General features: G+C 48.3%; 1 protein-coding gene across 4 annotated transcripts in view; it reads left to right on the forward strand.

The window, feature by feature from the left end:
• The window catches only part of LIN54 (lin-54 DREAM MuvB core complex component), a 620706-nt gene that overhangs the window by 184442 nt on the left and 409720 nt on the right, over positions 1-26544 (forward strand). For all 4 annotated transcript variants that reach the window (XM_086961987.1, XM_086961989.1, XM_086961988.1 and 1 more), the window contains exon 3: positions 1523-1646. In XM_086961987.1, the coding sequence (XP_086818113.1) occupies positions 1523-1646 (124 nt within the window). The remainder of the gene's footprint in view (positions 1-1522; positions 1647-26544) is intronic.

Genomic DNA, 26544 nt, shown 5'->3' on the forward strand with positions numbered 1-26544 from the left:
AAGGTAATGTATAATGACCTTATAGCCCAACTGCAATTGATGGGGGTGGGCAGTCGGATCAGTTATGCATTAAAAGGGAGACAAGAGAGGGATGTCCATGTTCTCTGCTATTATTTGCAAGCTCTATCGATCCGCTGATCTGGAAGATTGAGGCTCACCTATGTGTTTTATGGGGCACAATACAGAAATACTGGGCTATGCGGATGTTCTAGCAGTAGTAACCCCTAATCCTAGTTTAGCACTGGTGGAAATTAAAAAAGCAGCTTTGGCATTTAGGGAAATATTTGGTTATGCATTAAATCTGCATAAAACACAATTAATAGTAAATAGGCTGGTAAAACTAGATGATTCAAGGGTAACGCATTCAGCAGTATACCTGGGGGTAAACATAACAGCAGCATTGGATTTAATTATTGAGTTGTACGGTGCCTTACCCCAGTTATTCAGAAGGGGAAACAGGATTTAGGTAAGATGGAGAATCTACACCTGTCTATAGTAGGTCGCTGTAACACTGAAAATTATTTTTTTTGCTAGAAGGGCTCTTATTGAAATAAAATATATGCGATCAGCTTTGCAGTGCTACTATCAAAGGTGTTGTTGATTACTTGATTAGCTGTGATATTTTCTGTTTCCTAACTTGGATTTCCTTATTTTCATTGCCTCAAGTTTCATTTGAACAAAGCTTTCTTTAAAGACAAGTTTATATCCCCTTTAAGTTGCATGTTATTGATTTCTTTTATAGGTAGGACCTGCATTGGTGGTGCTCTGTTAATGAAGAGATTATATGCACTGATCGCCAAATTGATTCTATATGGTTTATAAGCCAGGAGCAACTGTAGCCCTGAATTGTTTTCATAAAGGGAACAATGAATTCAATTGTTTGGGAAAGGAATATGTGAGCCCTCCCTAAACATAGGATGGCCAAGGCTGAAATAAACACTCTTAAAGCTGCTAGTGATAGGCACTGAAAGATATTTTTTACTTGTCCCATGTACCACTTTTTAAGGCGTAGGTAAACTATATTGAGTAAAAGGGAACCCTTAACATTGTGTTGAATGAAGTACAGGAAACCCTTTTTTTAAGTATGAACCCTGTGTTTGGGAAAGTTAAAGGTCTCAACATGACAATTCAGTTGCTCAATTGTACTTTCTAAGCTATTGTTTCCCTATACAGTAAAGCATTACATTCATATGTAAATAAGCCTTAATGAAGATGTTCATACATATTTTTCAGTCTATTTTGATGGGGTGTCTGTTTTCTGGTACTTATACCCATGCAAAGTTGGTAAACATGCTTTTCTGTAGTTGTGCAAGCTAGCAGGATATATGTTGACTGTTCAGGTATTTGGAGAGAACTGGAGAGGGGAATGGTGTTGTGGGGTGCTGTAAGAGTTCTGTTTGTGGTTCCTTACATGTGTGTGATATCTGCTGTGGGAATATGGTGTTTTATGACTGTTTATCTTCTCAGATATTATGCATTTGTCAAAAAATGAAGTAATATTCTTTTTATTCCAATCTTTCAGATTGCCAAGAAGACTCCGGTGTCCTCGTCGGGTGCGGTCTTCACAAAATTGATAATCGCAAAACCCTTAAATAGCAAAGCAGTCACATCGGGACAAGCAACACCTGTATCATCCGTCTTCTCAGGTGGTAGCCCTTAATGCGTTCTTTCTGTTTTGGCTTGCCAAGATATATGCTTATGTAAGATCCCTTTTGCGTGAATGAAAAGCAAAAGCATTTTTAAACTTATGAACGTTTGTGTTGCTCACTGATGGCGCTAAATTTAACATCTTATAATCCTGTGAGGGCGGGAAAAGCAGAGATTCATTTGGCTTCATCTGATAAGAAAGTGATCAAAGGAAAATGAATCACTTGTCCTGTTTATAGGCAGGGTCTTGGGTTCTTACCACCTTTAAAAACCCTCATTCACGTTCAAGCTATTGGTGCGGTATATCTTGATTTTCCGCAAGCATTATTACATGAAAACCATCATCATTGGGTCTTTTGTTATGCTTTCCTGCACCTGGAGGGAGACCAACTGGTATTCACAGTAGTGATCGGTGATGGTGAGAGTAAAGTGCGTCTAAAATTACCTCCATCTATCTGGACAATTTTTTATTATCACTGTTCTATAGCACCTGTTTAAAAAACGTAAGTGGTCGACCTGTTTCAGCCCTTAGGTGCCCTGTCGGGTCGATGCGCTTTCTTCAGGACCAAGTAGTTTCACACTTATTGTTTTGTAATGTGCGTAGGTAAGTAATGCACTTACCCTTCTTCTTCCATGTGCTACTTAGCACTTTAACTTGTTATAGGAGAATTGTACCTGTAACTAGAGAGGGAAAAAGACAATGAAAACAATAGGCAAGAGTTCATCTCTTCTGATCTTAGCCTGCAGTATGTGATGCTTAAACATTTGCAGTGAAAGGTTCAAAAGTGCTCTGAATAATCATGCTGGAATTGTAAATGTACACATTTCAAATCATAAGAAACCATACAGTAAGTCATTTTTTCAAATATAGCAGTAAGTTCTCGTATATTTTCGGATGCTACTTATTTGTGCGCTTAAGCCGGTACAGTTATAATTGTGGTGAAGGTGTTCCTCATTTGGTCCCGCTTTGAGTGACAGTGCAACAATAATTAGTACTGATTTGTAATGGGAGGGCAGGGCTTCTGTTATTGTCCCTGTATTTGGAGCAAGGAATGTGTTTATGACCAAGTTTTTGCAGTAAACCTGTGCAGTGGTTTTAATGCGTCTACATATGCCGTATACGTTTGGTGATCTTATACGGCACGAGATACATCCCGCCGGTATCTCTTCTGGAAGTCGTAGGAATTTCCGTATGCACGTGTCGCCTGCATTGATATTTTAATCAAGTACTGCACGTGCTAACCGCCTGATAGCGTAACTGCTTAACACACATATAATTCCAGAAGAGATACCGGCGGGATATATCTCGTGCCTCATAAGATCACCAAACGATTACGGCAAATGTAGACACACCTTCAGCTGGCTAGCGTCTAGATACCCGTGGTTAGTTCAGTGCTTTAAAATGTTTATTTTCATTTTACTTTGTGCTTTGATTTCACCTCAAGCAAGCTGTACCCCTTCCATAGATCCATCCTTATGCTATTATGCAGTGAGACAGGAATAGGATGGCTGCCTCAATTTCTTTTGCCATAACCCTGATGTTCACAGTGTAACCTCTCAAGAGGGATGGCTTAAGCTAGTTTACATGGAACACCTTCCTAAGCTTCTTTGAGACACCTATGTCCATAAAGTAGTTCACATAAGAAACCTGCATTAAATCATCTGGCTGCACCATTTATCCTCCCAATGTTCTGGGACGAATGGGCTTTAGCACCACACCTCCTGGTATCCAGACAGCTACACATTCTGGTCAAACCCTTATGTATTAGCTCCATGCTAGCCTGAATATACTGTGCCATCAACTTCCTGAAGCAAATCACATAGTCCACCACATCCTTCTGAAGTAAGTCAAAGTTCCTTCCCATTTTTCTCTGATCCAGACTGGGTGCCCAAACAGAAGTTCAAGGAACTGAACGTCCCCTTACAACAACCCACCCCCCCCCCCTCGACCCCACCCCGACACACTTTTGTGGAAATTACCTGGTAAGCCAATTCGAATGCTCATGTTAGTTTAGGTCCTGTCGGCCCTGGAGACTGAATGGAAGCATTGGGCTTGCAGGATGCATATTTCCATATACCTGTCTTGCTAGCCCACAGATGTTTCCTGTGGCTCCCTTGAGGCATGCGTACCTTCAGTTCTCAGTGCTCTTCTTTGGCCTCACCAGCGCCCCTCAGGTGTTCACGAAGGTGATGTCTGGGGTTGCAGCCACTCTGCGAAGGTCGGGGGTTCCAGTCTTCCCCTTAAATCAACAGCTGGCTGTTGAAGGCTGACTCGCCCCCAGGGGTCTTCTCTCACTTCCAGATTATGGTGAACCCCCTTCATTCAATGGTGTTCTCTATCAACGCGTTGAATTCACACCAGACTCCCTCTCAGACGCCCCCTTTCATCTGAGCCATTCTGGACACAGTGCCATTTGGTGCCTATCTGGTGCAGCGATTCCAGGGTATTCAAGCTGTGATTCCAATGTTTCAGTCCCTATCCTAGATATCAGTGAAACTGACTGAGGTTGGTGGATCTTCTGGCCTCCTGCAGGTACATCATGCTTGCTTGCTTATGCAGGCTCTGCAGTGGAACTTGAAGTCCCAGTGGGCGCAGCATCAGGGGAATTGCTTCTACCTGGTCCAGATATTGGAGGGAACTGCAAAAGACCTGCAGTGGTGGCTATCAAACAAATATTGGGTCAGCAGGAAACCCTTCTCCCTTCCCTGTTCGAATCTCAGAGTTGACAGATTCGTCACTTTTGGGTTAGGGTTACTGTCTGCGAGAGGTGGAGATCAGAGGACTCTGGTCTCCAGCTGAGTCTTAGCTCCACATCAACCTGTCGATCCCCCTTCTATATCCAGGGAAAGCTAGTTCAGTTGTACAGACAACACCATTGCCATGTGGTACTGCAAAAAAATAGGACGGATGGGGTCCCGGACCCTGTGCCCGGAGGCTCTGGGCGACAAATGCAAAAACAACAGTTGATGGACAGAATGCAGAACAATGTCATACACTCATAAATCAGTCTGACTCTGTGCCTCATGGGCACAGTCCAGCCCGAACTGCCAATCCTGGCTGAAGACGGCTGATAGCCAGAAACTGGTCCTAGGATGCTTGTTCCGGTCCAGGAAAGACATGGCGTGGCAGTTCGGGCTGGGCTGTTCCCATGAGGCACAGGGTCAAGGCTGATTTGCATATGGCCATGTCTGAACTGGGGTGGTGTGGAGTGCAAAAAAAACGATGGATTTAGGCCCAGATCTCTGTACTGGGGTGAATGTATGACATTGTTCTGCATTCTGTCCATCAATTGTTGTTTTTGCATTTGTCACCCCGAGTGGGATGGGTGTGCTCAGACGTGAGTCCCATGCTCTCCACACCACTGGAGTCAAGCTATCCTGGCTGAAGATGGCTAATAGCCAGAAACTGGCCCTAGGATGCTTGATTCCGGTTCAGGAAAGACATGGCGTGGCAGTTCGGGCTGGGCTGTTCCCATGAGGCACAGGGTCAAGGCTGATTTGCATATGGCCATGTCTGAACTGGGGTGGTGTGGAGTGCAAAAAAACGATGGATTTAGGCCCAGATCTCTGTACTGGGGTGAATGTATGACATTGTTCTGCATTCTGTCCATCAATTGTTGTTTTTGCATCGGAGGCTCTGGGCATCTGGACATGGCTGGAATGTCGACATTTTCCTAGTTGTGCAACGCCTGGTGGAGTCACTTATCACAAGGGCAGACAAACTCAGCTGTCAATGCCTTGGACCTCGAATTGTGTCAACATCCTGAGGTGGTGCATGATATCTTCCATGACTGGGGAGAACCTTGGTTGGTTATGTTTGCCACTGCTGAGAATGCACAATGTCAGCACTTCTACGCATTGGAGTTTCTAAGGCGGCTCTGGCTCGGAGACGCATTTTGTCTTGTATGGGACTCAGGACTGCTGTATGCCTTCAAGCCGATACCTCTCCTGCCCTGAATTCTGAAGAAGATCAGGACTGACTGGGCCCAAGTCAACCTTGTGGCTCCAGATTAGCACGGAAATCGTGGTATCCCGAACTCATGAACTTGGACATCGGTCCTTTGATCAGGTTGCCCCTTCGGGAGGATCTCAGCAGCAGGGCAGGGTTCTGCACTCAAACCTATGCACACCCCGACTTCATGCATGGAGATTTAGCAGCACAGTTGAGAGTATTCGATCTCCCTCTTGAAGCCTGTGAGGTCACTTGGCAGCAAATTCTCCCTCCACAAAGACCATATATGCCTGCCGTTGGAAAACGTTTGTGGCTTGGTGCACTGACAGACATGTTGACCCTCTGTCCACACCCTTGTCCAGAGTGTTGCTGTTTGTTTGGCCTTTAGCTGGGAAACCCGTGCTCTGGGCATAGTTAAAGGGTATCTTTCGGTCATCTCAGCTCTTTTGTGGTTGCTGCATCATCCCTCCATGTTCAAGTCATCTTTTGTTAATTAAAACAACAGGAGAGGGGCCCCCCTTAACCATAGGGTCAGTGCACCAAATGTACAACCATTTGAGAGACGAGCTGTGATTGTATTAGGACTTGCAGTTTTATTGACACCTATCGGGCCCCTTCAAAAGCTGATTTATGTAATCTTTGTTTGGAACAAATAACCAGTGGAGACTGTTTAGTCCCACATATACTATGAACAAGGAACGACACAAATAAATCCAGTTCGTTATAAAGATCCACATGCTTTTGGGATTGTTAGGAAATCCCTGATGAGGCAAAAGGACCCAAGGTTTCATCTAAGAAGGAGCAACATATGCTAGATTCTAACTAGTGGGAGAAGTCTATTTTTTTCCTGAAGAAGGTGGTCTGGATCATTAAGAACCCACCGAAATGTGTTGATGCTGGAACGTCTTTACACTAAATCGACCCAACATTGGTTGAAATAAGAGACTTTGTTTGATATATGGTTGTGGTTTAACCAATGATTTATTGTTCGATTAGTGGGCCTTTGATGACAAAAACGAATGTCTATGTTATTCTCCCCAAGTGTGAAAATGACTTTTAAGGGTGTTTTTAATTAGGTTTACCAATTTGAATGTGGTATAATTTTAGTGTGTATTTGAGTTTTCATATAGAACACAGAATTTTATGGACAAGCTTGTTTTGCGCATACTTACTGTTACATTGAATGTGTTTTTAAAGAAATTTTCCAGCCTTTTAAATAAAAGTGTACCATTTTATATGAATTTGAATAGTACCTCTTGGTGATATTGGTCTTGTTTTGAATGAATGGTTGTGTGGTTTTCAATTAGTTTAGTCTCGGTACATAAGTAAAATATATTTTTTTATATACCCAAAGGGAAATTGTTTATTTTTGACTGCAAGTCATCTGTTGTGACACCTTTTCTGAAGGGTCTCCAACATATGTTTCAACCCAAACTTCTTGTTATGCCCCAATGAGAACTTAATTTGATTTTAACTTTGTGTTCACCTTTTGAACCTGTGCATAGTTGCCCCCTAAGACTGTTGACGATCAAGACCATCTAAATGGCCTTCACATCAGGCAGAAGGGTCAGTGAGCTTCAGGCATTTTCCGTTAACCCTCTGTACACTGACTTATTCTCAGACAAACTGGTTCTCCACACCTGTGCCTCCTCTTTGCCAAAGGTGGTAACATCTTTCCAAGTCAGCCAACGCATCACAATGCCTGCCTTCTTTGTACCTCCTCACTACTCCAAGGAGGAGAGACTCCACTGGTTGGACCCATTTGGACATATAACGAGTGTTGCCATGCTACATCGATTGCACCAAAGAACACTGGGTGGGGGATCAGCTCTTTGTTAGGTTCACTCCAGATGGATTGTACTTTGGGAGAGGTCCTCTATCCAGAAGTACCTAAACCCAAGCATAAAACCAGAACCTCCACTTGGTACAACTCTGACTGCAGAAAGGCCAAATCTGATCTTATTGCTGCAGTCAAAGAGGGTGCCCCCCGTACCAGGGTGTCCGCTTTGCGACAACTGTACAAGGACATTATGGCTCGTGCGAGGTCAGACTGGGACTGGGATAGATGGCACGATCTTTCGGCAGCACTAATAGCTAAGGATACTAGAAGATTTTGGTCCATAGCCTCTACTGGCTCAGGGGGACCCAAAGCTGCAGTTGAACCCAATATAGCTGCACATATATGGGAAGACCATTTTGGGAAACTTTATGCAGATGAACTAGAAAACACTGATGCCACTATTGCAACACTCCTCTCCCTCCCTGGAGATACTCTGGAGTTCACGTTAGGGGAAGTGGCCAGTGCAATAGATGGCCTAGCTATGGGCAAGGCCCCCGGCCTCGATAAACTACCTGGTGACCTCTTCAGGTCCCACTCAGAGATCTGGGCGCCCTACCTTCTCATCCTCTTCAACTCAATAGCATGTGGAATGGCGATCCCCTGCACTTGGCTGGCGGCAGAGATAGTCCCAATCTTTAAGAAGGGCTGTCCTCTGCTCCCATCCAACTACAGGCCGATCAGCCTGATAGATGTCCCCCAGAAGATTTATTCGCGACTCTTATTGGACCAGCTCATGGATTGGATGGAGGAAAATGACATTTTAAGTCCTCTCCAGGCTGGCTTCAGGAAAAATACGTCCACCATGGATCAAATCTTCCGCCTCGTTCTCCTTTACTGGAAAACGGTGACCATTGAGGGCGGGAGATTATACATGGTGTTCGTAGACCTGAGGTCAACGTTCGACCTTGTACCACGGAAAAAACTCTGGGAGTTCCTGAGGGAGATGGGAGTACCCACCAATTTACTCCAGGCAATTATAAGACTCCATCAGGGTAATTTCGCCCAGGTGCGTTGTGGGCGGGGTGGTGCTCTGACACAAAGGTTCCCTGTTTCCCGGGGGGTCAGGCAGGAGTGCGTCCTTGCCCCAACCCTTTTTTGTCTTTATGTGAACAGTGTCATCTCGCATTTAGCCAACGTTGGGGACAACGACGCCCCGGTCCTGGCAGGCTGGAGGGTACCGGCAATTATGTTTGCTGATGACACCCTCCTGCTTTCCAAATCGCCCATGGGAATTCAGAGAATTCTGGATGGCTTTGATCTCTTCTGCAGGCAGTACGGCCTCGAGATCAACGCCGGGAAGACCAAGTATATGATCTTTAACCCCTCCACCACAACTAGACCCAACCCATCCCTAAATTCCACGGTCTTAGAGAGGGTCAAAACATTTCAATACCTGGGCGTAACCCTCCAAGAGAATCTCTCATGGTGTCCACAGATTGCAAGCTCGCGAATAAGGCTCTCCCAACTGTCTGGGGCTATCTTGAAGATTACAAATACCTCAACATATAAACCTATAGCTCCCGCAGTTGAGATGTACAAAACCCAAGCAAAATCTGCTGCACTATATGGCAGCGAACTTTGGGGCCACCAAGCTGCAAATGAGATGGTACGTGTTGAGAATAATTTCATGAGGCGTCTTTTGGCCCTCCCAGCTGCAACTCCCTTGCTTCCCCTACGTCTTGACTTGGGCTTACCGTCTATCAGGGAGGATGTTGAACTTAATCCTATAAGATTCTGGCATAGACTCTGGTCAACTAAGGAGCTTAGCCACTACAGGCGAGATCTCGTGCATGTTATGAACCTAAACCACAATGACAAGATCCCCTGGCTAACTTTTGTCAAAAAAGAATTGTTCCGGCTAGGCTTCAATGAACTGTGGCTGGCCCCCGAAATTGGGTGCAATAAGGTCCCTCGGAAAAGACTAGTGAAAGCCTACAAGCAACAAAATCTTGTATCCCAAATGACTGCACCTAGCATTGGCACCTTAACCCACTGTTTTACCCAATCCAAAAATACCTACAAGTTTGAAACTTTTTTGGATTTTATTTACCCGGTCACAGCAAGGAAGCTCTTTATACAGTGGCGGTTCGGAACCCTACCCCTTAAATCCTTTACGAGTAAATGGACCAATGGAGGGGACAAATTATGCCCTGGCTGCAATTCCTGTGATGAGGAGGAAATCCATGTTTTGTTTTTCTGTCCCACCTATAGGTCCCCAAGGAAGTATTGGTTGGTGCCTTTATGCAGAAACATGGCAATAAGAAACTGTTTAACATCGTATAGAATATTGAAATCTGATTCCTCCCCTCACATTGTTTTTGCAGTCTCAAAATATTTGTTCGCCATGTGGCGTATCAGGTCCAAGTTGATTACGGTCAAACCAACATAGGATGATAGTTCCGGCCACTGTCTCAAAATAATTTTTAGCTCCTCATGGTAAAGTTTTTACATTAATGTCTATCTTACCTCAATTGATATGAACTGTGATGTCTCTTTTTTATCCATTTCATTTCATCTAATTTTAACTCCCAAGATTCGTTTCCATTTGCACTTACATGTACTTAAATGTTGATTTTAAAATGTTGTATGTTTTTCTCATGCATCTTTTATGGTCTTAATGGCCGAAATAAAGATTTTTTGGATTGGATTGGATTGGATTGTACTCTGCAGTAAGATCTGGTGCACATTGGCCAAAAAGCAACCCGAGGACATGCATACTTGCTCCACAAGAGTCAAAGATGAGACCCCTGTGTTAGTTTGCGGAGCTCCAGTACTGGCCATCTGTCAGGCTGCAACATCTGCATCTTTGCACACGTTTACTGAACACAACTTGACAGTCTGGTCAGTCGTGACAGGATCTTTGCCCATTTGGCCCACAAAGATTTTTTGGTCTAAACCAGTTGGCAGACCCAACTCCAGGGAGGTGTTGCTTTGGTATCTTTTTTAAGGTAAGGAATCTGCGGCTAGAAGTTTCTAGCAAATGAACAAGGTACTTTCCTTCTGTAACGCTTATCTGGTTGAGACTGTCTATCTGCAGATTCCTTACTGACCCTCCCCGTCTGTGAACTGGTCTTCTTGCCTAAAAGGTCCTTGTAGGCCCTGAGTTTCTACACACTGGTAGATCAGCCGAATGACATGGCTTCGTGTTTTTGGTGCAGAAAGACTTGCTTAAAGAAACTGTTATCAGCTTGCTGGGGTGGTGCCTATATAGGCACCGTACATGTAACACCTCATGGTGAGCCGACTGGCGCCACCTACCAGCGCACACAAGTACTGCTGAAGATTTTCCTGATCCAGTCTGACACTGGGGAAGAATCTAAGGTAAGGAATCTGCGGTTAAATAGAATCTTTACCAGAAGTTAACATAGGCAACTTGTTCTTCTTTCCCTTAGGGTTCGAGCCATGCTGCTCCAGCTATTTGTAAACCATGTTGGCCAACACAACGCGTTTCTCTGAATAGTTTTCTGGTTAAGGAAATGAAAATCCTTGGCCTCCTTCGCTTTTTATTAACGTGTTACAATCACACTTCAAAACATGAACCAGGTATCAAATGGAACACTATCTGCTGTCTTCAAACCTTTGCAGTTATTGAGCTGGCTTCAGCTCAAACAAACTAATTAGAGGTCCTTCATCCACTCATAATTAACATGCTTATCAACAAGCATCCTTCCAGTGACTGCCGTGCCATCTATGGATAAGTAACTTATTGATGACCCGTCACTAGCAATCTCAAACTCAAAAAACATTTCAAAATGGCTTGCCCCGCCTCATACATGTGCACAAGTTCTTTTGAAACCCTGGCAGGTGCTCCTGAAGAGCTGGCTAGTGAGTCACTTTTCTTTTGTCTGTTCTGACAGAGACTTCTATATGCATATTCCCCAGCTTTTGAACATTCCCAAGACATCAGACTGGATCTGGAAACGTTTCTATAGTACTTGTGTGTCATGGAAGGTAACGCTGTGCCACTTTGCACTGTCTGTCTGCTCCGGAAGTGATGTGCCGGGCCTATATAGGTGCCACTCCTGCGCACTGACGTAAATTCCTTTATTTCCGCGCCACCACGCGCATCCAGAGATTTTCTCATCTCTGAGATCCCTCTTCAAGATTTTTCATCACAGTGTTTGAGTGTCACCCCCAGCACAGGTTTTAATCCCTGTAAGGACTGTCGCAAGCAGATGTCTGTGACAGATCACCACCAGGTATACTTGTGTTGTCCGGGGTCTGTCCACGACTCCAAGACATGCAGAGACTGTGCTCCATGTCCCACTCTTTCGATCCTGTTCCGGCTTCCTTTCCTGGAGTCAATGAAGCGGCTCTAGAGGCCAATCTACATTGCATTCCAAATCGTTGTGTAAGCTAAAAGAACACAAGAAGTTGAATTGGTATTTAACTCCTTTGCTCCATTCCCACTCCACTGACAAGGTACATAGGTGGTACCAACTGTGCCACTCCCACTCTTGAGGTTGGCTGACTTTGGAGCTGATTCTACGGATGATTCTAGCACAACCGGAGTTTCCAGGGCTGTCAGACACGCTGCTCCAGATTGAAAAGATTGTGCAGCTATGGTCTGGCTCTTTGAATCTCTACCTACTCCCTCTGGTAGTCCTTCAGGCCCAGAAGAGATCAGAGATTGTCCACCTCATCTACCGCTGATGGGTTTACCCTTGGTGCCAGCTGGACCCTTCAAACTGCTTCTGCCCTAGTCTCCAGTTCTGATGGCGCCCATACCCACACAAGGCCTGGGTAAGTTGACGCCGTCCTTGCCGCTTAAGAGATGACCCCAATTGTCCTCTCTGACACCAAATCAACACCAGCATAGCTGCCAAGGTTTCAGATTGCTATGTGTTATAATTTCATAATTTCAGTGTAATTATGAGTGACATTTCAACAACTATGAGTGACACTTTCTTGCAAACAAAATCAAGCAATGAAGACAAAGGAAACATATATATCAGAAATAACAGACATGAGGAGCGTCTCTCACCCACACACACATGTAGCCTGTGGTTTACTTTAAAGGTATTGGAACGTTTTTCCGACCTCAACGTTATAAGCAACGGCCTTTACCTTTAACTGACTGTTGGATGTGACCAGCTGCAAAGAACAACTGTACTTTTCAATTCAACTTTAAAATTAAAATGTTCGCACCAGATAAAAAAGCTAATACGAGTCCCTCCCTCAGTTGAGCCAGTAGCGCACCACGTCAGAAAGGTTGGACCTGGGAAATAACTGCCTTGCCTACGTATTAACAATACATATCTTGAAATTCAGAATTAAATCAGATGGAATATTTTAGCTGGTCTATCTTATGCCCATAGCTACTGACAATCCAGGGGGGGTTTCCGTTACACTATCAAAGCCGACACCAGGTTCCCACTCATACATCAAAAACATGTGCTGAAAAAAAGTATTTCTTCGAACCCCTGCCCCTGTAGTAGCTGCACACTTTTCCGACTGGGACCATTAAGCAGTGTTATTAAATCAATAGCTGAGCATTGCCCCCGGGGTCTGTGGTGCGGCCGCCCGTTATTATTAACGAGTTTCACGGCCCTCTCTGCCCATGCACCCAGCACCTACCAGCAGTCAAAAAACGTGTCCTGGCTCCAGAAAACTCACTGGTAACTTTCTTTTCAATCAACTCCATCTGAAGAGCAGGGCGTGATCATGGGAAAGGAGAAGGCCTGGGAACAGCAGCCCAGAGGGGATGCTGCAGAGGAAGGGCCGGGCGAACGGCACAAGCACCCCCTGCGGCTCTTGCTTTCTACCACCACCAAATTGCCAGGCAAACTTTACAGCAATAAAATTACAGCACGGCAGGTGTTACTGTATGAAGATAAACACTGCTGCTCACTTACTAAAGATTCAGGCGCCACTGCCCAGTGGCCTTGGATCGAGTTGTATGGCCAGGGTGGGATCCAATCGCCGTTACAACCTCCGGCCGCGACGACGACGATGAGCAGTTGGCTCTTAAACTAATCCCCTTTCCTCGCCCCATCGTGTTTGACTCACCCCTCACTGACCTTAGCCTAAAGCCAGCGTGAATTGCCGGGCACTGACTTTGACGTCAGTTATACTCGTGTATTGGGGCCGGAGGTGTCTAGCTTGGATACATTGTTGTAGACAGTGACAGAGCAGTACTCGCAGAGCTGACTGTGAGCTGCCAGACCCATAACCTGCCGGAAGCGGCGGGCACTGCGCTGCTGCTGCTCACAGAATTATGGCATAGTGCATTATAGCAGCGCTCTGCATTGACGGCTGAGAAGTGCTATAATGCGTGACTAATGCATTTCAGTGCCGTGATGCGGATCACCACACTGAAATGCGTGAGACTCACTCCAGATGCATGATACTTGGCAGGACTGCACCAGTCTGACTTTGATAGAGGTCGTGCTAGCATCCGACCGAGGTACCCATTTCCGCACTCTGATTACTACAAGGCAGGCCTCCTTATTTGCATTGCCTTTTTGGGACTGACTTAATGCAGCTATCTCCAGGGTGATGATATCTTTCAGCCCTAAATGTAGGACTTTTGGTATGGGGACTTGCAGGAGGCTAGTGAGGTGGATGTTTCCCCAGAGACAACCCTGTTCTCTCCTCCCGGCGCAGCCACAGAAGAATCTGCCTCCTATGTTATGGTTATGCGTAGGGTGGCTTCAGTCCTTGACTGCCAGATCCCTGTCGTGGAGATAAAAAGATAAGTATTGACTGAGGTCCGGCAACCAGGTACATGCTTCTGAGCCCCTCCTCCCTTTCAATGAACCCCTCCTGGGGGCTTGGTCCAAGACTTGCACTTGGCCCCCAATTAATAGGCTTTTCGCTAGAGGCCATTGCCCTGCTCCAGGTGACCTGGCCTTGTAGCAGCACCCTTCTCCAGACCGCTTCATGTTGCAGGCCTCCATTAGCTGAACCAACCCCCCACAATTTCCCTACCGCTCCCCCTGATAGGGAATCAAAGCGAGTGTAAACATTTGGGAAGCACCACTTCTCATCAGCCGTTTTGGCCCTATGATTGACTCTGCCGGTGTGCAGAGTGGGCGGAGGCGGCCTCAGGGCTACGCTGGAGTCAGCGGGCGGCTGCTAGTGTTCTCTTCCGGGGCCCTGTAGGAGATCGTGGGGGTAATGGAAGCCGCAGGAGTTGCGAGGTGGGCTCTCAGATTACGGTGGTCGGCCCCGGTGAAAGAGGAATTAAGGATCCCCTCACCACGCGCATGACACCGGAAAGTGACAGGGTGGGGGCAAGAAAAATCCTCAAGACCCATTGGTGATGCGCACACTAGTGATAGTGCACTGGGGCCCCGGAGGTGCTGGCCTACGCTTCCCCCTCCACCGGAACGTGAATGAACCCCCTGCTGAACGGGGGGGTAGAGGCCTGCTGCTGCTGTGCACCTGGGCAGTTCGAGCACCACTGCGAAAGTCAGGAGAGAAGGAAACTGCGGTGGCTCAACGTCCCCTTGAAAACCGCATCTGAACTGTGTTGTGGAGCAACTGAGGGAGGCTGTCACGTGTGTCCAAAGGTGAGCGGCCTACCCCTGGCCCCCCTTCCTGTACTGGTGCCATGTAAATGTGACTAGGTTACAACCATATCCTAGAGGGGAACCACTGTAACCATCACCACCGGGGGGACTTCAGCCCCCAGACTGCCCTGCTGCTGCTCTTCTTCACTCCTGGTGGTGCCGTCACTTTTCTGCGCGCCCTGAGGCGCACAAAGGCACCCGCGGCTCCTACCTCGCGGGAACCACTTTTACCATCACCACTGGGGGGAACTTCAGCCCCCAGACTGCCCCCCGCCTCGCGGAAACCATTGTTACCACCACCACCAGGTGGACTTCAGCCTCCCCTGCTGCTGCTCCTCTTCGCACCCAGAGGCGCCGTCTCTTTCCTGCGTGCCCAGAGGCGCATAAAGGCAACCCGCGGCTCCCGCCTCGCCAATGGCGGGCCAGTTGACGCCCGTCAGAGACCTTAAGAGGCCGGGCAAGGCCAACTTATTAAAATTTTTTGTCCAAAAAGTCCCTGTCCTTTGATTGTATTGCAGGGGTGAATGCTTGCGGGCTAAGGGTTTCCACTGGCCTAGTTGAGTCAACCGTCTGATCATTAGTTCATTCATTGTTTTTGCCATAGGTTATCATATACTATCCCTTATGACAACTCTAATATAATGAATAAAAGAAAATCCCTCACAGGACAGGGAGTGGTTAGGGACCCTAGATGCCTTCCTGTTACGTGCTGAGTCAGCTCTTATCCACGAAATTTCTCTAACAGAGCGAAGACTGTCCTTGGAACCAGAACCTCCCCAAAGGCAGCCTGACCTAACGGAAGCCCCCAACGGCACTGATCGCCTAGAGTGCACTACCCCCATCAAGATAGTGAGCAGCCAACTTACGGAAGCAAATGACAGTACACCGTCGAGGGCTGTAATCGCCAAATCTAAAATTAACATTAGGGGTCAGAATAGCAAGATTAATCAAGGGAATAGTTCCGCAATTCCATCTAGGAAAAGAAAGGGGCAGGGACCAAACAAGCTTACTAATCCAGCACAGAAGAGAGGGCGCAAAGCAAACCTACGAGGAAGGAGACGGCAGAGGGAGTCGAGGGGTGTATCTCTGAATCTAGTCCCGCCAACACAGCATCTCTTATAAGCCCTCCTAAAAGCCCCCCAACCCTTGTACCGAGTAATGAAAATAAAGGTTTTGGAAAAAAATTGGTGGGCTGGTTACAACTCTATTAGAACCCTTATTTCAAAAATTAAACCATATCGAAAGAAGTATCGAAAAACTCGAGCGGCTGCTGCATCCTCTGCCGCTTAACAGTCAGCCCCAACTGATCACTCCTTGTCACTGCCATTGTGCTACTAGTAGCTTAGTAGCTCACATAAAACTGGGGACGACTTGCGCTCGCCTACCCAAAAAGGACCCCCAAATCTTGTTTTGCTGCACTATCGCAAACAGGCCAACTGGCTTCCACATCTGCTAAACAGAGGAAGGCAGGCACATCGACTGTGCACCATAAGACACAGGTACCAAGTACTGTGCAGGACCGTTTATTAAAAAATGAACACTTAACAGGTAGACTAGGACATGGAATCACAAGGCAAAGATAGATTAAAGCTGGACAATACAAAGCATCTTACACCCCAGGAGGTACATCTGACATAAACATGCTACACCTTCCTCTGGAAGCAACCCCTTACACGATAGTGCTCACCAATGTTCCCTAGTTGCCCAATGGCACTGGGGAACACTGGTCTTCCCTCAAAAACAAAGCACTGTCTTTGTTACGGGTGAGGTCTGGAATATCCTCCCATTCTTCACAGAATCGAAAATGGTTAGATGTGTTGGTTGGATAGGCAAATCCCAAAAGGCACTAGCGGGTGATTGCGCGGTACTATCCTTTGGGTCATCTGACCTTGTTCAAATATCACTAGAATGGGTGGGCAACTGGTCAGTTGAGCAAACCGGTATCCACATCTTACCATTGGGGTTCTTTTACAAGCCACCTAGCCACGAGCAGTTGCTTTTTGGGATGGACAGCCGTGGGGAACGGACTCAATCTAGATATAACATCCCAGTGAAAAATCGTTATATCGCACTTGGTAATTTGGAAGAAAATGATTGACTGGAGTTATCTAATGACGGGATACCTGAAGGAAGGGTAGTAATAAGAGGACTAGGCCAATCTGAACAACTTAGGCTCCCCCTTACTGAAAAAGACTTCGGATCTCTAGAGACCAAAATTGTGCCCTCGCTGAGTTCTCCCTGGATAAGCCAAAAGGCCACTAGATCTGGCCTAACCAAGTTGATGATTGCTGACCAGGCACCTAATCCTGTTGACAGTATAAGGCCCCACATGCAGGCCCCACATGCAGGCTTCAGTAGAGGCTCAGGAGGATAAAAGTGGTGAAAGGCTTGAGATCACAGGAGAATTTTCTATCGACAATAATGTAGAGCTACCTATGGTGATCCATAACGCCGACAGTGCGCAAATCCTTGCATAATAACTGCAGAAGCAATCCAACCTACTGCAAGGAGCGGCTGCTGGCTCTCGGATAATGGGACGACAAACTTTAGTAACCTTGATAATTTGCCTTCGAAGGTCCAAATTCTATCGTGGAACGTTGCAGGTCTCTGCTCCAAAATAGACAACCCGGAGTGGGGTGCCTTTATACAAGGTTCAGACATATGCTTGTTCCAGGAAACTTGGGCCACAGAGACAATACATAGATCTGGTTGTGCAACTTACGACATATCTGCTAAATCAGGGAGGAAGGGCTGACCATCGGGGGGACTTACCACTTGGGTTGCTACACACTTGTGCTGCACAGCGAAGCAGGTTGAGTCGTCATCCAGAGATATTCTCTGTGTTATCCTGAGCTCTCCCTCTAGGACCAGGTTAGTGCTTATCAATGTTTATTCACGGCCAGTTGGGTATGGTCAAGAGTCTTTGACCCTTGACAAGTTTATATCATTCATACCCACAGTCATTGATAATAACATAGTGATCCTGGCTGGAGAGTTTAATTGTCAGTATGAACCTTTGAAGGACCTGGGGGTTGGTGACCTAAATGAGGAGGATTTGTATTGGGCTATCCCAGTGGCCATTGCTCAGCCAGTTCGGGCTTGGACACTACTACTCACACAGCTGAACACCCTTGTTTTGAACTACTCGCTAAGGGCGTGCAATGGGCGCTTAAATAACGATAGTCTGGCGAACTTTACCTACAACAAACTGGGCTGCCCTCCGATCCTAGACTATATTATGGTAAATACCAAATCCTGGTATTGGATGGATAGCTTTAAGGTTGTCCCCAGACACAATAGTGATCACAATGCCCTGATCTTAGAAATGGATTCGCCGTACACTGTGAATGCCCATATGGGCCACTCGTTGAATACTCCAGGGCCAATACTAACTAGCTGTAGGAGGGGAGTTAGATGGGGTACACTGTATGAATCTCAAGACCGGTTATCCGCACTCTACCAATTAATTATACCATATTTGGAGGCTGCATCCCAACTGAGTGAGCCTAGATTCTTTACCCGACCACTAGTCGGTAGCTCTGGCAGATAGATTTACTCATGTTGCTCAAGTAAAGAAAGGTAGTACACCTAGGCATCGTTGGTATAGTGGCAAATGTCGGAAGGCCAAGACATCCCTGCTCACAGCAAATAAATAAAATGGCATGCTGGCAATAAAGGAGAACAGGTTATTATATAAACGCACAATCATGCAAGCAAAAAAGAGTGGGAAGCAGAAAAGTGGGAGAGTCTTAGAGATACCCTATAAGGAGGGATCTAAGGACCTTTTGAAAATTATTAAGTACATATTCCAAAGAGGACAAACAAGCATTCAAACCAAATTTGGGTGCCGAAGTCTGGGGGGCCCATTTCCAGTCACTTTACAGTAGGGCAGAGGTTACTTTTGAGCAAGCCGAAATCCATACCCGGCTCCCACATCCATCCAGTACGGATACTCCTGCAATTTCTCCTAAAGAGGTAATGGCTGCAATTGCTTGAGTATTACCTGCAAAGGCTCCAGGCCTAGATAGGATCCCTGGAGATTTATTTGCGCACCAAACCCAGTGTTTGGACTCCGTACCTATGGAGCATTTTTAACGCTATTCTCCAGGGAATGGAGATTCCCACAACTTGGCTAGGGGTGGAAATCATCCCTATCTTAAAGAAGGGCTCACCCCTTCTTCTTGCAAACTATCGGCCCATTAATCTCATCTATGTTGCACACATTTATTTTGCCCGATTGGTTCTGGACTGATTGCAAAACTGGATGGAGGAGTTTTCCATTCTTGGCCCTTAACAGGCCGGTTTTCGAACAAAAATGTCCACAATTGATCAAGCATTCAGATTGCAATTATTGCACTGGAAAACGGTGATCTTGGAAGGTGGCAGTCTCTATGTGAACTTTGTGGACCTATAATCGTCCTTTGATCTAGACCCTAGGGGGAATACTATGGGCTATCTTATCCGACCTGGGGGCGCCTCCATATCTATGAGAGATCTTGAAAAGATTGCATGTGAACAACTATGCTCAAATCAGATATGGGAAGAATGGTGACCTCACTGACCGTATACTCGTATAGAGAGGTGTGAGACAGGGGTGTGTCCTGGCCCCAACCCTCTCTTGCATTTTTAGGTCGAGCCTAGCTATTGCGTAAGCAATCGCAATGCGAGAGATATAGAGGGGCACCAGAAAATGCTGCCAAAGACCTTTGGAATGTGGTTTATGGCCAGTGCATGTGAGGCATTCAAATGCGAAGCTGGCATCTGACATCGGACTTAAAAGCAGCAGACTGCTTTCTCCAGCGCACGCTCGGCCTCACTTCTGCTCCCCCTCTTACAGCAATTAATTTCGTTATTGCTCACAACCCATATGCTCGTTCCCTCCCACCCTTCCTTTGATGTCCGCTTTTCTTGTTGTTTGGATGTCTTGTATGCTTTTACTGTTAACATTTAGGGAACTATTTTGTTTTTCTTTCAGCAGTCCTTGAGTGTATGTGTTTTACATCTCCGCCATTGTGTCTTAGTGTGCTGTTTCCCTCTCAACACTCACTGACCCCTGCGCTCTTGGTGCCTCTCCTGTGTGCTCTTTGTCCCACTCACTTCACCCATGACTTTATTTTCATTTTATATTCCCTCCTCCCTTCAAACCCATTCCCCTTTGTTTTCCTACCCTCACAATCATATGTTTTTCCTCACTTTTTTATTTGGAAGGTCCAACAGCTGCCATTTAGCTCCACTACATCAATAACACTATTGCTCGCTTTGCCGAAGTACGTGACGTCTGCCATCTAAGACCAATCCGTTAAAAGAAAATGGTATATGGCGCCCGTGTCATGCCGTGATTAGCAACAGCAGCTGCATCATCTCACCTTTGCTTTTTTTTTTTGGCCGATGCAATGCAGCGTCGCTGTAAGGCATTTTGCTGATGCTTAACAGCATCTGCAACAATCATTAGTAAAGCCAGTGGATGCAAAAGGCAAGCCCTATTGGTCTTACCAATGCTTTTTTATTGTTGGTTGTCGAAAGGCTGTTTTTGCATAGTGGTATTTTCTTTCAGATAACCGCACGCCCCCACCTTTTGATAACCGCACTGCCCCCCAATGCTTGCTGTTACAACCTATGCCCATTTGTAATGAAATCAAGAACAAACTGAACCTACAGAAGAGAGCTCTCTCAAAGTTTGCATTAGCAGCTATGGGGCTCCAATGCATAGCTCTAACAGGTGGGTCCTTCCCTGCTATGTCTTACTGCTTCATTTTTGGCCAGGATCTTCTTTACTGACTTCACACTCCATCCAGAAGGTCAGGACTGGCAGAGCCCTCTGTGATGTTTGACTCTTCATGCTGAAATTAACCTGGCCAGCAGGCAGAAGTGCCCCTGACCAGAGATCCTACTCTGTGGGTACTCTACTGCCCTCACTCTACCGCCCTCACTCTACCGCCTTCACTCTACCGCCCTCACTCTACCGCCCTCACTCTACCATTCTACTGCCCTCACTCTACCGCCCTCACTCTACCACCCTCACTCTAACACTCTACCGCCCTCCCTCTACCACTCTACCTCCCTCACTCTACCACTCTACTGCCCTCACTGTACCACTCTACCGCCCTCACTCTACTGCCCTCACTCTACCACTTTACCGCCCTCACTCTACTGCCCTCACTCTACCACTCTACCGCCCTCACTCTACCGCCCTCACTCTACCGCCCTCACTCTACCGCCCTCACGTGCTCACTCTACCGCCCTCACTCTACCACTCAACCAACCTCACGCCCTCACTCTACCACTCTACCGCCCTCACTCTACCACTCAACCAACCTCACGCCCTCACTCTACCACTCTCCCGCCCTCACTCTACCGCCCCCACTCTACCACTCTACTGCCCTCACTCTACCACTCTATGGCCCTCATGCCCTCACTCTACCGCTCTACTGCCCTCACTCTACCACTCTCACTCTACCACTTCACCGCCCTCACTCTACCGCCCTGACTCTACTGCCCTCACTCTACTGCCCTCACTCTACTGCCCTCACTCTACCGCCCTCACTCTACCGTCCTCACTCACTCTACCGCCCTCACTCTACCACTCTGCCGCCCTCACGCCCTCACTCTACTGCACTCACTCTACCACTCTACCGCCCTCACTCTACCGCCCTCACTCTACCGCCCTCACTCTACCGCCCTCACATGCTCACTCTACCGCCCTCACTCTACCACTCAACCAACCTCACGCCCTCACTCTACCACTCTCCCGCCTTCACTCTACCGCCCTCACTCTACCACTCTCACTCTACCACTCTACTGCCCTCACTCTACCACTCTATGGCCCTCACGCCTTCACTCTACCGCTCTACTGCCCTCACTCTACCACCCTCACTCTACTGCCCTCACTCTACCGCCCTCACTCTACCATCCTCACTCACTCTACCGCCCTCACTCTACCACTCTACCGCCCTCACTCTACCGCCCTCACTCTACCGTCCTCACTCTACCTTCCTCACTCTACCACTCTGCCGCCCTCACGCCCTCACTCTACTGCACTCACGCTACCACTCTACCGCCCTCACTCTACCACTCTACCGCCCTCACTCTACCACTCTACCGCCCTCACTCTACCACTCTACCTCTCTCACTCTACCACTCTACCTCTCTCACTCTACCACTCTACTGCCCTCACTCTACCACTCTACTGCCCTCACTCTACTGCCCTCACTCTACCACTCTACCGCCCTCACTCTACCACTCTACTGCCTTCACTCAACCACCCTCACTCTACCACCCTCACTCTCCCACTCTACCGCCCTCACTCTACCACTCTACTGCCCTCACTCTACCACTCTATGGCCCTCATGCCCTCACTCTACTGCTCTACTGCCCTCACTCTACCACTCTCACTCTACCACTTCACCGCCCTCACTCTACCGCCCTGACTCTACCACTCTACTGCCCTCACTCTACTGCCCTCACTCTACCGCCCTCACTCTACCGTCCTCACTCACTCTACCGCCCTCACTCTACCACTCTGCCGCCCTCACGCCCTCACTCTACTGCACTCACTCTACCACTCTACCGCCCTCACTCTACCGCCCTCACTCTACCGCCCTCACATGCTCACTCTACCGCCCTCACTCTACCACTCAACCAACCTCACGCCCTCACTCTACCGCCCTCACTCTACCACTCTACCGCCCTCACTCTACCACTCTACCGCCCTCACTCTACCGCCCTCACTCTACCACTCTACTGCCCTCACTCTACCACTCTATGGCCCTCACACCCTCACTCTACCGCTCTACTGCCCTCACTCTACCACCCTCACTCTACTGCCCTCACTCTACTGCCCTCACTCTACCATCCTCACTCACTCTACCGCCCTCACTCTACCACTCTGCCGCCCTCACTCTACCACTCTACCGCCCTCACTCTACCGCCCTCACTCTACCGTCCTCACTCTACCGTCCTCACTCTACCACTCTGCCGCCCTCACGCCCTCACTCTACTGCACTCACTCTACCACTCTACCGCCCTCACTCTACCACTCTACCGCCCTCACTCTACCACTCTACCGCCCTCACTCTACCACTCTCCCGCCTTCACTCTACCGCCCTCACTCTACCACTCTACTGCCCTCACTCTACCACTCTATGGCCCTCACGCCCTCACTCTACCGCTCTACTGCCCTCACTCTACCACCCTCACTCTACCACCCTCACTCTACTGCCCTCACTCTACTGCCCTCACTCTACCATCCTCACTCACTCTACCGCCCTCACTCTACCACTCTGCCGCCCTCACTCTACCACTCTACCGCCCTCACTCTACCGCCCTCACTCTACCGTCCTCACTCTACCGTCCTCACTCTACCACTCTGCCGCCCTCACGCCCTCACTCTACTGCACTCACTCTACCACTCTACCGCCCTCACTCTACCACTCTACCGCCCTCACTCTACCACTCTACCGCCCTCACTCTACCACTCTACCGCCCTCACTCTACCACTCTACCTCTCTCACTCTACCACTCTACTGCCCTCACTCTACCACTCTACCGCCCTCACTCTACTGCCCTCACTCTACCACTCTACCGCCCTCACTCTACCACTCTACTGCCCTCACTCTACTGCCTTCACTCAACCACCCTCACTCTACCACCCCCACTCTCCCACTCTACCGCCCTCACTCTACCACTCTACTGCCCTTGCAGCTCACTCTACTGCCCTCACTCTACCGCCCTCACTCTACCGCCCTCACTCTACCACTCTACCGCCCTCACTCTACCACTCTACCGTCCTCACTCTACCACTCTACCACCCTCACTCTACCACTCTACCGCCCTCACTCTACCACCCTCACTCTATCACTCTACTGTCCTCAAGCCCTCACTCTACCGCCCTCACTCTACCTCCCTCATGCCATCACTCTACCGCCCCCACTCTACCACCCTCACTCTACCACTCTACCGCCCTCACACTACCACTCTACCACCCTCACTCTACCACCCTCACTCTACCACTCTCACTCTACCACCCTCACTCTACCGCCCTCGCTTTACCGTCCTCACTCTACCGCCCTCACTTTACCACTCTACCGCCCTCACTCTACCACTCTACCGCCCTCACTCTACCGCCCACACTCTACCACTCTACTGCCTTCACTCTACCACTCTATCGGCCTCACTCACTCTACCACCCTCACTCACTCTACCGTCTCACTCACTCTGCCGCCCTCACTCTACTGCACTCACTCTACCACTCTACCGCCCCCACTCTACCACCCTCACTCTACCACCCTCACTCTCTCACTCTACCACTCTACCGCCCTCACTCTACCACTCTACCGCCCTCACTCTACCACCCTCAAGCCCTCACTCTACCACTCTACCGCCCTCACTCACTCTACCGCCCTCACTCACTCTACCGCCCTCACTCACTCTACCGCCCTCACTCACTCTACCGCCCTCACTCACTCTACCCCCTCACTCACTCTACCGCCCTCACTCACTCTATGTATCTATCGTCCTCCCTCCCTCACTCTATCTTTCTATCTATCGCCCTCCCTCTATCTATCGCCCTCCCTCTATCTATCGCCCTCCCTCTATCTATCTCCCTCCCTCTATCTATCGCCCTCCCTCTATCTATCGCCCTCCCTCTATCTATCGCTCTCCCTCTCTCTATCTTTCCCCCTACCTCTATCTATCTCGCTCCCTCTATCTATCGCCCTCCCTCTATCACCCTCCCTCTATCTATCTATCGCCCTCCCTCTATCGCCCTCCCTCTCTCTATCTATCCCCCTCCCTCCCTCTATCGCCCTCCCTCTCTTCCACCCACCTCCTTCTCTAACTCCCTGTTATCTTCTCTTCTCCTGTACTGATCTGCTGTTCTCTTCCACCCGCCTCTTTCCTAACTCCCTGTTCTCTTCTCTTGTGCTGATCTGCTCTTCTCTTCTACCCCGCCTCATTCTCTAACTCCTTGTTGCCTTCTACTGTAATGATCTTTTTGCTCTCTTCCATCTGCCTCCTTCTCTAACTCCCTTTTCTCTTCTCCGGTGCTGATCTGCTGTTCTCTTTCACCCCTCCTCCTTCTCTAACTCCCTGTTATCTTCTCCTGTACTGATCTGCTGTTCTTTTCCACCGCCTCCTTCTGTAACTCCCGGTTCTCTTCTCCTGTGCCGATCTGCTGTTCTCTTCCACCCGCCTCCTTCTTTAACTCCCTGTTCTCTTCTCCTGTGCTCATCTGCTGCTCCTTTCCACCCGCCTCCTTCTTTCACTCCCTGTTCTCTATTCTCGTGCTGATCTGCTGTTCTCTTCCACCCACCCCTTCTCTACCTCCCTCTCCTCTGCTCCTGTGCTGATCTGCTGCTCTCTTCCACCCGCCTCCTTTTTTAACTCCCTGTTCTCTTCTACTGTGCTAATCTGCTGTTCTCTTCCACCGCCTCTTTCTCCAACTCCCTGTTCTCTTCTCCTGTGCCGATCTGCTGTTCTCTTCCACCTGCCTCCTTCTTTAACTCCCTGTTCTCTTCTCCTGTGCTGATCTGCTGCTCTCTTCCACCCCACCTCCTTCTTTAACTCCCTGTTCTCTTCTCTTCTCTTCTCCTGTGCTGATCTGCTGCTCTCGTCCACCCCACCTCGTTCTTTAACTCCCTGTTCTCTTCTCCTGTGCTGATCTGCTGCTCTCTTCCACCCGCCTCCTTCTCTAACTTCCTGTTCTCTTCTCTTCTCCTATGCTGATATGTTGCTCTCTTTCACCCGCCTCCTTCTCTAATTCCCTGTTCTCTTTTCTTCTCCCGTACTGATCTGCTGCTCTCTTCCACTGCCTCCTTCTCTAGCTCCCTGTTCTCTTCTCTTCTCCTGTGCTGATCTGCTGCTCTCGTCCACCCCACCTCCTTCTTTAACTCCCTGTTCTCTTCTCCTGTGCTGATCTGCTGCTCTCTTCCACCCGCCTCCTTCTCTAACTTCCTGTTCTCTTCTCTTCTCCTATGCTGATATGTTGCTCTCTTTCACCCGCCTCCTTCTTTAACTCCCTGTCAACTTCTGCTGATCTGCTGCTCTCTTCCACCCACCTCCTTCTCTAATTCCCTGTTCTCTTTTCTTCTCCCGTACTGATCTGCTGCTCTCTTCCACTGCCTCCTTCTCTAGCTCCCTGTTCTCTTCTCTTCTCCTGTGCTGATCTGCTGCTCTCTTCCACCCGCCTCCTTCGTTAACTCCCTGTTCTCTTCTCCTGTGCTAATCTGCTGTTCTCTTCCACCGCCTCTTTCTCTAACTCCCTGTTCTCTTCTCCTGTGCCGATCTGCTGCTCTCTTCCACCGCCTCCTTCTTTAACTCCCTGTTCTATTCTCCTGTGCTAATCTGCTGTTCTCTTCCACCGCCTCTTTCTCTAACTCCCTGTTCTCTTCACCTGTGCTGATCTGCTGCTCTCTTCCACCCGCCTCCTCCTTTAACTCCCTGTTCTCCTGTGCTGATCTGCTACTCTCTTCCACCTGCCTCCTTCTTTAACTCCCTGTTCTCTTCTGCTGTGCTGATCTGCTGCTCTCTTCCACATACATCCTTCTCTAACCGCACACACACATACATACAACCATGCACACGCACACACATAC

This window comes from Lissotriton vulgaris, chromosome 3_1 (genome assembly GCF_964263255.1).
Source record: "Lissotriton vulgaris chromosome 3_1, aLisVul1.2, whole genome shotgun sequence".
NCBI lineage: Eukaryota > Metazoa > Chordata > Amphibia > Caudata > Salamandridae > Lissotriton > Lissotriton vulgaris.